Here is a 10,503-nt window from a genome sequence, read left to right as displayed (position 1 = left end):
ATGTGGGGTCAAGCAGAATAGGACTCAATAAACTAATTCTAATTCTGCTGAACAGACGTAATCGGCTAGGTGGCTACATGATGACCGTCTCAGTAATTAGTAATAACTACAGCTGGTGGAATGAACTAGAGCAGGGGTTTTCAATTAAAATTGAACAAGGTCCAGTTACTAAAAATTCCTTCCAAGAAAGGTCCGAACCTCTAACCTACCACGTCCTAATAGCCTACATTTGTGAAAATCAACACGGCATATTTCCTTATAATTTCAGATGTATTCATTTTCAATTTCCAAATAGCTTACTTTTAACCATGAAAAACAAGTAAGACAAAGTAACGCATATTAACATTTCAAGTAAACAAAACAGGTACATTAGGCCTGCATTTCAAGTAAACATAAAAAGTGCATAAGGCCTACATGTCAAGTAAGCAGAACAGGAACACTAGGCCTACACTTCAAATAAACACAAAGTGCATTAGGCCTACATTTCAAGTAAGCAAAACAGGTACACCAGGGGCCTGTACTACGAACCTCGATTAGAGGGTTAGCGAGGTATGTTGAGCTCAAAGTCTAGGTTAGGTGGACCACAAAAGTCGATCTCTTTTAGCGTCGCTGTATCACCATGGTGACTTATGCTCACAACCAAACCTTGTCGGGAGCAGGTTTTCAGCTAGTCTACCCGGAGACCGGCTACTTAAATCGGCGTGAGCAGCTTCCTAGCCCCTCCTCCGACAATGGCGTCACCATTTGTGGGTGTTCCCGTGGACCTCGGCGCACTTATCGTACAGGCGTCTCTCCGGAGACAGAGGGTTTTTCGGGACAGAACCGATCCCTTGGCATTGTCTGACGATATTCTTTATGAGAGATAGAGATTCTCATCAGAGGGTATTCGTTATTTGATCGCCCTTGTTGGACCGTATGTAGGCAATGCTACACAATGCATGCGGGATTCGTCTCCCAAGTGATGTGCATTTATGTGCAGCTTAAAATGTCCCAATTCATATGGAATTGGATTTATTCTCTAAAGGTTACGGAATAATGCCTAATGTGTACACGTTTGCATTTGTAACATTCTACAGAATCCCTTTTAGGATTCCCCAAACTGATTGGAGCAATTGACTGCACTCATATCCCCATCACTGGACCTTTAGGGGAACATGAGGCTGACTTTGTCAACAGAAGGTCAACCCATAGCATCAATGTGCAGGTAAAGTAGGCCTATTATCTGGGCTATATCATGCGGGAAGTGAAATTGCATGCAGGTAGCCTACTAAAACTTTGTTATATGCTTCATAATGGCCCAACTATTGTAACAGAAATGCCGTTTTCAGATGACTTGTGACCATCAACTTATGGTTACCAGTGTGAATGCCAAATGGCCTGGCTCGGTCCATGACTCCCGTATTTTTCGCGAGTCAAGTCTTTGCCGACTGTTTCAGCAAGGTGTGGCGCAATACACAAGATCACTAACTGTAAATGTTGATTAAGGCACTGATCACATTATGTTTTTTCTAATAGGCCGTTATGATGGAATTCTTGTTGGGGACAGAGGGTATGCCTGCATGTCGTTCCTAATGACACCGTACGGCGACCCACAGAGTCAATCAGAGGCCCGGTTCAACAGGGCCTTAAGCACATGCCGGGTGAGGATAGAGATGAACTTTGGGGTAATCAAGGCCCGCTGGAACTGCCTCCGTGGTTTAAGGGTCAAGCCGGAGAGGGCAGGCCAAATCCTCATGGCATGTGTGGTGCTCCGCAATATTGCAACAATTCGTAAAGAGAGAGCCCCACATGTGCCATTGGTGGCAGATGATGTCGTGGTCCCCATCACGGTGGATCATCCCACAGGAACAGCGGTCAGATGGGCCATCACTAACCAGTTTTTTGTTTCATTTAGTTTTCCTCTTGGAAGGATGCGTTTTTGTTTTTTTAGGGCTGGTCAAGTCAACGGGTTAATTACGCGATTTATTTAACGGGATTAATCCAAATTGATGCACGTTTTCTTTTGTAGCCTATTTTTTTTCATTTAGTTTTTGCAAGGTCTTGCACACAGAATGTAAACATTCATATCAGAAATGATTTTAGTTTAGTTCCACTTACTTTACATTCAATTACACTTGGTAGATCACTTGGTCTAGTTTTTGTTTATTAAGTAGGCTAGGCTACATTTGGTATGAATGATAATGTGTCATTCCATTTGATAATCTCATTTAACTTCATTGTGACTTCTGTTCAAGAAATACAATGGACGGAAAAACATTTGCTCGTGTTCAATTATTTTATTTATTAGCCGTCGCATCGCCATGCAGTTGCTGTGAAAGTAGAACAAATAACATTATTTCAGTAGTCAGTCGAGCTTAACCAAAGAAAATCTAGGTAATGAAATAGCGAGGACCTGGATCTCGATTCGATCTCGATTTTTTTTCACCAAGACTTTAATATCGTTGTCCAGCTCCAAGTTGCGCTTGTACAGCACCCTAGTGTCTGTTCCAATCTAAAGAAATTATGGGTTAAAATCGTAATTCAGTTACCATGGTCAAAGCCTTTTGGTGAACCATACAAAAGGAATAACCTAAATAAAAACCTTGTCTGTCCCTCGAGAAGGCCTTGAGGAGGTTGGGGTGGAGGTGGATGGCCCATCCAATGCCATTTCCCTCTATAGAATAAATGATCAAAAGGAAGAGTCATGTGAAACAATTACAGCACTGCTCGGTTGAGTTTTCCATTGTGATGGCTCTTTAGAAAGTTCAAAGTTGGCCCCACGTTCAACGTACATAAACCTTGGATATAAGTGCCGTGTTGTCCATTATCCCTTACATAACCGCTATGTCAGTGACACCATTAGGCCTAGGCATTTTTTATTCTACAAATTCATATTATAGCTGTAAGAATTGTTAAGAAAAATCACCACCATAGTCGCCCTGGAGTCACAGGCCGACAGTCTCCTGAAAGAATCAGGGAAACCTATTATAGCACATTCTTTCCAAAAATTAAACATTTAGAAGAATACGTGACACTTTGCTTTGATAGTTATATACCTCTGATTGGAGATTGATTGTCGGCGGCTCCTCCAAAATAATGTTTATACCTTCAACTAAAAATGACACAATTCATTTACACTCAATCATTTCACATTTGATTAGCAAGACAATTATTTATGACCATTGCCAATACATGAATACATACTCATTACAAACGCCTTGGATGTCGAGGCAGTGCGGTCAGAGGACATCGCCACTTCCACTCCTGCCATCATCGGCCGACCTTCGTTATTGGCGAGAGCCAGCTCCTCCTCCGCTAGATTCACCTGAAATTATTCAAATGGCAGCTTACAACTTACCACATTGAATAATATTTTTATATTTATTTTTGACTTGGCCCCATGTTCGTAGGAGCGTGCTGGCACCACATCTATGGGGGTAAAAGGCATGATGATACATGATAGATATTTTTTAGACAATATGCAGAATCTTTTCACTTAACACAGTCGGCTATTTTTTGCCAGCACGCCACCCTAGCCTTACTATGGGCAACCGTGTTCCCCTTGGCTGTGATTTCGACTTTGAATTCCTCGTAGGAATTCAAAATAATACACTGCTCGTCTTGGGTGAAATACACCGCTCTCGCTCGATTCATTTTGCATAAGGGTGAGTCAAATGACGCAATAAACGCCCCTTTTATGTGAACGCGCATCGAACCTAAAGCGGAAAACCTGGTTCGATTAATTGAATCTAAACTGAGCGTCGTTGTACCATTTAACTCTGATTGTGAGTTGCGTCTCTGTCGAGCCAGGTTTTCCCAAGAAAGCCTGGGTATGTTTAGCGAGGTTTGTGGTATACCCCCCAGGCCTACATTTCAAATAAACACAAAAAGAGCATTAAGGCCTTCATTTGAAATAAGCAAAACAGGTACACTAGGCCTACATTTCAAGTAAGCAAAACAGGTACACTAGGCCTACATTTCAAGCAAGCCAAACAGGTACCCCATCTGTAGTGACTGAGACAACCTTTATTAGATCAACCCCCTCTTTGACAGCATCTCCTTAACAGCCTCATAAATATCTTATCTTCTTTTGTGTGTCTCAACTGATGTTAGACCCAACAGGTCCTCACAGATCTCTTTCTTGTCTTGGTGAAAAAATCGCACATAAACCAAAAGCTGGGCATTATCTGTTACGTCTGAAGACTCATCAATGGCTAAGGATGGGGCACTCTGAACAGCCGCATCAAGCTGTGACAGTGCGTCATCTGATAACATTTCAGATTTTCTGGTTGTCGTTGCAGCTGACATTGGGATTTTCTTTATTTTTTCACACAATTCATCCCTTTGTTTACCTTCAAGTAACGTCTCGGCAGCGGCGTTCAAGCACTCCTTCACAACAGTCGCGTCACTGAAAGTTTTTTTATGTTGCCCTAAAAACCATGCAATCTTAAGTGATCATTCATTTGCACATTGCTGGCCTGTTAATGAGTGTGTGAAGACTCGAATAGACCTCTCATGCTGAGCTCTCAGCTCGGATATTTTCCACGCTCATACTTCTGACTTCTGAGGATACTTTTCCTCGAAGGATCTGTGTTTGGATTCGTAATGCCGCTTAATATTCCTGCTTTTTATCAGCACCACGGTTTCAACACATAAAAGACAAAACAAAGGTTTAGTACTGCCTTGCGGGTGAATGAACATGTATTGGTCAGTCCATTCATCTTTAAAATGTCTGTTTTCGTGGTCAACTTTCCTAATTTTCGAGCAAGCCATTTTCTCATTCCAAATCGCTCTTCCGGTAAACAAACGATTTGATTGGCTATATTTTGAGTGACGCTATTACGCACTTGACAGAGGGAGCGAAGGGGGGAGTTCGGTGAGTGCATGATCTTCGCTCTGTGAAGATCATTACTTTTTGCTGTTTTTATCCTGTACTACGGACTATTCTGCCTTTCAATTTGTATTTCAGTGAGAAATGTCTTTATTAACATAATCATGCTTGTATAGTGAAATATTAAAAAATAAAAAAAATAAAAAATATATATTAATAATAAAATCATAAAAAAGCAGCAGATATGAGCTCACTTTGTCCCCCTGAGGTCAAAGGTCTTGTCCTGAGTCTTTGTACCAAGTTTGGCTATGATATGTTAAACAGATGCTGAGAACAGGCTTACTTCCTGTTTGGTGGCTTTGCTGTCAAGTTTAATTGGCTGTCACGGCCAAACGGTTTCGAATTTGAGTTTGACACTTGTGTTCAGCTTTGTCCGAAGATCATATATGGCTAGTTTCATGAAGATTGGACACAATTTGTGGCTTTTGGGATATTTGTGGATGTGTACTATTGATTTTGACAACTTTCAACATGGCGGGCAAATTCTGATGTTGCCATGAGAAATATTTTATTAGCTATATTGGGCGGTCTGACAGTCACCAGACATTGAAAATTAGTTTGAAATATACTCATGAGAAGAGAGATGACTTAAAATACATCTTTGTTAATTACAGCGCCCCCTAGAGGGCAAAGGTCACGAAATTAATTTAGTGTCATGTACCAAGTTTTGTAATGATATGTCAAGGGGCTGCTGAGATATTCGTTTACTTCCTATTTGGCGGATTCGCGGTCGAATTTGATTGGCTGTCGCGGATGTTTCTGTGAGAAGTCATTTACTAGCTATATTGGGAGGTCTGATAGCATCACCAGGCAATGACAATTTGTTTGAAATATACTCATGTGAAGAGAGAGGAGTTAAAACACATCTACGGGCTAAGGGCTGCTGAGATATTGCCTTACTTCCTGTTTGGCGACTTCGCGGTCGAAATTGATTGGCTGTAGCGGCCAAACGGTTTTAAATTTGAAAAATCTGTTCAATGTTTCAAGCATGGCCAGAAGATCATGTGTGCCAAGTTTTGAGATGATTGGACAAAATTTGTGATAGGAGATACATTTTGAAGGTTTTTGACATAAACCAAGATGGCGGAAATCCATCATGGCGCAAAACGACGACATAGGATGCGTTGAACTCGGCTTGGACCAAGGAATCCAATGATACCTTGTTTGCCAATATTGGATGAATGGGTCAAAAGTTATAAACATGAATGCATGTCCAACTTTGACCTGTTGGTGGCGCTAGAGCACACGAGCTAGCGAGCCCAAATGTGCTTGGAGGGATCATAGGACTGTCTTGAACCAGTGTGCCAAATTTCACAACTTTTGACCAAGGCATTCTATGGGCTGCCATAGACTCCCATTGAAGGAAAATAATAATAGGAAAACGTACGAAAACAATAGGTTGTCTCGCAGCTTCGCTGCTTGACCCCCAAAAAAAGACACTGCCGCTCGCGCCCCTCTTGACACATCACTGCGCGCCCCACCATTTGAGAAGTACTGAATGAGACTGTTCTGACCCCATATGCGCCAGGGGGTCTCCAGGGCAGCAGAGTCTGCTTGGGGTTGTGTGAGTATTGGGGAGGGGCTGGACCCGAAACGGGGGTGGGGTGGGCCTAAAGGTGGAGCTGACTAGGCGCAGCTTCACCCATTGGCTCTAAGGGGAGCAGCCTCTCGGATGAAGAGGTAAAGACGGAGAGGGGAGAGTCGAAGGAGGGTACTTTATTGGAAGTCAGTTTAGTGATTGCTTTTCGGTCCAATTGATCATCTGGGAGCAGGTAACCGGAGGAAAACCACAAGGTCCACTCCGCTTTTTAAAGATCTTTTCAATCGAATTAAAATAATTTCACCTTGAATCCTTTGCGTTCAACGAACTTGAAGGGATTGCTTCGGATCTTAACGATCTTAACTTAAAGGTGGTTTCAACGCCTTGACTTAAAATGAAGAAGACGCAGCTGATCAGGTATGTTTGGAAACGGAACGACTCGCAATATACTTTATAAATATACTTCATAAATACTGCCATCTATGCCCGAATGAGGAAGACTAGTCAATGAGCTACTTGAAACCATTGCACACTAAGACGTGGGTTTTCCAATCCAGAATCCTCCTCTCGGCAATCACCCTCCAAGCGCTGGCCGTCGGATCGCCAGGTTGGTAAAGCACTTCAAAACACACACATACACGGAACGATCGAGAGTGGGTCCTTCGATGTGTGTTTTATTTATTTTAGGCTACTCTTGTAGTTTGATCACTTGGTAGTGGTGTTTGTGGTGGTAGTTGTGTTCCGAGCTCTATTTTCTAAATTTGTATTTTTAAAGTACTTCTCTTCTCTGTCATGGTTTGTCAATTTAAGTCATTAAAACCAATAAGAAAATCTCACAGACAGACTGATTTATTTTTCATAATATTTTATTTTTTTATTGAATATCACGATAAATGTGCCTTAAATAGTCAAGACAATTTAGCTTGAAATGCGTGCTTTTGTATACAGGGCATTATATTGTCACACAAGCACATTGAATATTTACACACCTAAAATAACTGACCTATAACAAACGATAAGCAGATGGAGTAAACAAGGGTACAGGTCAGTATTAAATAATACCATAATCGCTATCTTTGCCATCTCCAGATTGTGAAGAAGAAGAGTGCCAGAAAAGAGCCTCCTCCTCGTCGCCCCCCTCCTCAGCTAAGGACTTCCTGGGCCAGCTCACCCAGGTCAACTCCCTCCCGGGCCCCGTCGACCGCAAGCATCGACACCCCAGCCCCCTTCTGCCCTTCATCGGCCTCACAGGAAGTAGGTCACACACACAGACAGGAAGTACGGGCTCATATCTATATTCAGATCAGGGATTCGTCTTATTCCAGATATAATATGTGCAGATGACAGCTTTGGGTAGAGAGTACAGTGCAGCAGCACAAATGGAGGTATAGAGTCCAATATGTACACATAGAATCTGAGCAGTGGGATGGATATGTGAACCGTAGTGAGTGACCAGTGGGACAACACTGGGACGGCTCGCTCCGGGGATGTTGGGTTCAGGGGTTAAATGGGATTCCGTGCCTTAACAACCTCCTACCATTGTACGTCTTCTGGTGGTTATCTCTCTTGTTGGCGGTGACGGATGCGTCTAGAGGTTCTATGGTTGCAGGGAGGTGTCGAGGAGGCTCCACAGAGTGAGGGTTCGAGGAGGCTCCACAGAGTGAGGGTTCGAGGAGGCTCCACAGAGTGAAGGGTCGAGGAGGCTCAACAGAGTGTTGTGCTCCTCTCTCAGCCTGCCCTGCAGGTCGTTGGAGTCGCTGTGTCAGTTTTGGATGTTTGCACCGGATTTTCTCGGACAAACAGAATAGTGTGTGTTGTTTACGGCTGGCTGGCATTGCAGAAGGGGGGGTACGGCAAGAATGTCAGCTTGTATCTTTTCAAGGGAGAAAGGGAGGGTGGGGGAGGCAGACGGTGATGGAGAGAGGGCCTGGTTAGTTTCACTAGCACCCAGATAACACTACCACAGCCCAGTGCCAACATGACTATCTCAAAACATGTTAGAAAATAGTCAAAACACTATAACAAGATGGGACCATTGCTATTAAGGCTGCCATGTCTTTCTCTCTCTCCCTCTCTCTCAACACTTAAATTGACAAAGAAGTTCCACCAAAAGGACAATAACAATAGTATGCCTTGTAAAATATGAAAATACATGAAGCAGTCAGGTTATCGTTAACGGTTATCATTTCTCCCAGGTACAAAGCAGAACCGCGCGTGCTGTAAGAACGGAGGAACGTGCATTCTTGGTAGTTTCTGTACGTGTCCACGGTACTTCACCGGCCGGAGCTGTGAATACGATGAGAGGATCAGGTTTGTTGCCATGCCTTTTTAAAGCTCTCATCTTTATGTATTTAATTCTGGACTAGTTTGGCATATAAATGTATTCATGAACAACCATAACGCTGAATTAGTATTGTTATTATAGGCCATCTGCGTCCCGCCTCCCCTTTAAACCGAGAGTCATCCTGAGCATGTGGTTGGTCTCTGTCTCCAGGAGCTGCGGAGTGATTCCTCATGGGGAGTGGGTTCAGAAGGGCTGCTCCTACTGCCGCTGCGGCTACGGCACCCTGCACTGCTTCCCCCACGTCTTCCACAGGGACTGCGGTAAGCTATACCCATACACAGCCCAGGGCACTAGGTACAGGGCTTGATTTGAGAGGCCCTAACACTCACCTGCTCCTTAGTGAGATGTATCTGATGTCTATTTAGGTAAAAGCCTCACCTAAATACTGAGGGTAGCAGGCTGTATGGGTATCATCTTGAAAGTAGAGGGGGCCGGTTCACAGACACACTGTGATCGTGAAACTAAGCCCAAAATCCTCCTTCCAGGGACAAATACACATAAGCTCCTGTGTCATGTTTAACAGGTTTCGGTGGTCCATTGGGTCTTGGGCGGGGGAGGGGGGAGCTAGCATATGAAAGGAGTGATGACGAGGAGATCTGCAGGTCCTTAGCCTTGAGAGGTCGGGGTGGGGGGCCCATCCTTTGTTTTGTGTGAGCTAGACATGTGGCCTCAAGGGTTGCTATAAGGACGTGTGTGTGGGCTCGTGTTTCAAGTTCAGGTTTATCCCGTGTGTTGTCCTGTGAACATGAAAGGCTGACCAGGCTTCCTCAACAGGGCAGACAAACAGTCCATACAAAATAATAACAGAAAATCAGCTCAACATTGCTAAAATGTTTTGCTAGCATTGCTTTTTCTTTTCTAAAGAAAAAAAAATCACATAAACCAACTAACAGAATTATTGGTTTACAATGAACTGCAGGTTGATGGCACGACACTGGCCAGATCCTTATCTTACAGATAATGGAACAGATATTGTCCCACACAGGAATGTGCGTGGTGGTGAGGGGGGGGGGGATCCTAGATAAAGTTAGAAAAAACCCTGTGTGTATGTGTGACATGGCTATTATCACTCTTCAATAGTCTCTTGAAATCAGGATTTTTCTGCCAACAGAGGAGAGGCAGGACATGCTAACGAGGCCTTCTCCTCCTTTCCCCCCTCTCTCTGGATCTTTCTGCATATTTATACAGCCCTTAGACCGGCTTTAGACATGCTAACTCACAGCTCAAGTCCCACTGAATGCCCTCTGTTATTCACATCCCCCATTCCTCCATTTCCTTCTGTTTCTGTGTGTCTACCTTTCTTTATCTTTCTGTCTGCCTTTTTCTCTGTCTTCAACATTTTTTCCCCTTTTGGAATTTTGTCTTCTTCCAGCACTCCATGTTATCTGGTTAACATGTTTTCCGCTTCTGTTTTCTTTCTTGCAGAGGACTCAGAGGAGGTGCAGTGGTTTCCTTCTTCTGGATTGGGGACGGTTCAGATCCACTACCTCCTGTTCCTGACCGCAGTGCTGCTCTTACTGTTGTGAGGGACTGTACAACATGGCGACTGTATGGCACTGTATACTCCCCACAAGTCTTACCAGCGTGGGAAGTTTGCTTCTTTGAAAAATGTTTAGTTTTCCTTAAAAAAAAAATTTGTTATCGACATATAAATGTTAAGCTTAAGTCTTATACCAGTGGTCATGTGGCTTGTATAATGATTGATGGAATAATTGTTTTTGCACTGATATTATTTTAGTATCAATACTA

The 10,503-nt window shown here is 43.3% G+C and overlaps 2 protein-coding genes across 2 annotated transcripts; both read left to right on the top strand.

Annotated features, from left to right (window-relative positions):
* Positions 1 to 619: 619 nt before the first annotated feature.
* LOC307089539 (putative nuclease HARBI1) lies at positions 620 to 6,500 on the top strand (the record flags this gene model as incomplete). Its single annotated transcript, XM_079755885.1, has 5 exons — positions 620 to 701; positions 1,077 to 1,204; positions 1,329 to 1,440; positions 1,516 to 1,883; positions 6,399 to 6,500. The coding sequence occupies 5 exons, from the start codon at positions 620 to 622 to the stop codon at positions 6,498 to 6,500; spliced, it is 792 nt and encodes a 263-aa protein (XP_079612011.1).
* A 304-nt stretch (positions 6,501 to 6,804) lies between these two features.
* On the top strand, positions 6,805 to 10,280 carry tdgf1 (teratocarcinoma-derived growth factor 1; the record flags this gene model as incomplete). Its single annotated transcript, XM_079755764.1, has 6 exons — positions 6,805 to 6,827; positions 6,968 to 7,017; positions 7,500 to 7,664; positions 8,606 to 8,720; positions 8,905 to 9,014; positions 10,180 to 10,280. The coding sequence occupies 6 exons, from the start codon at positions 6,805 to 6,807 to the stop codon at positions 10,278 to 10,280; spliced, it is 564 nt and encodes a 187-aa protein (XP_079611890.1).
* Positions 10,281 to 10,503: the final 223 nt, after the last annotated feature.

This window comes from Pollachius pollachius (genome assembly GCF_949987615.1).
Source record: "Pollachius pollachius genome assembly, chromosome: 18".
In the NCBI taxonomy this organism is placed as follows: domain Eukaryota; kingdom Metazoa; phylum Chordata; class Actinopteri; order Gadiformes; family Gadidae; genus Pollachius; species Pollachius pollachius.
The sequence above is the reverse complement of the archived record's forward strand: the minus strand, read 5'-3'. Positions and strand labels throughout refer to the sequence as shown.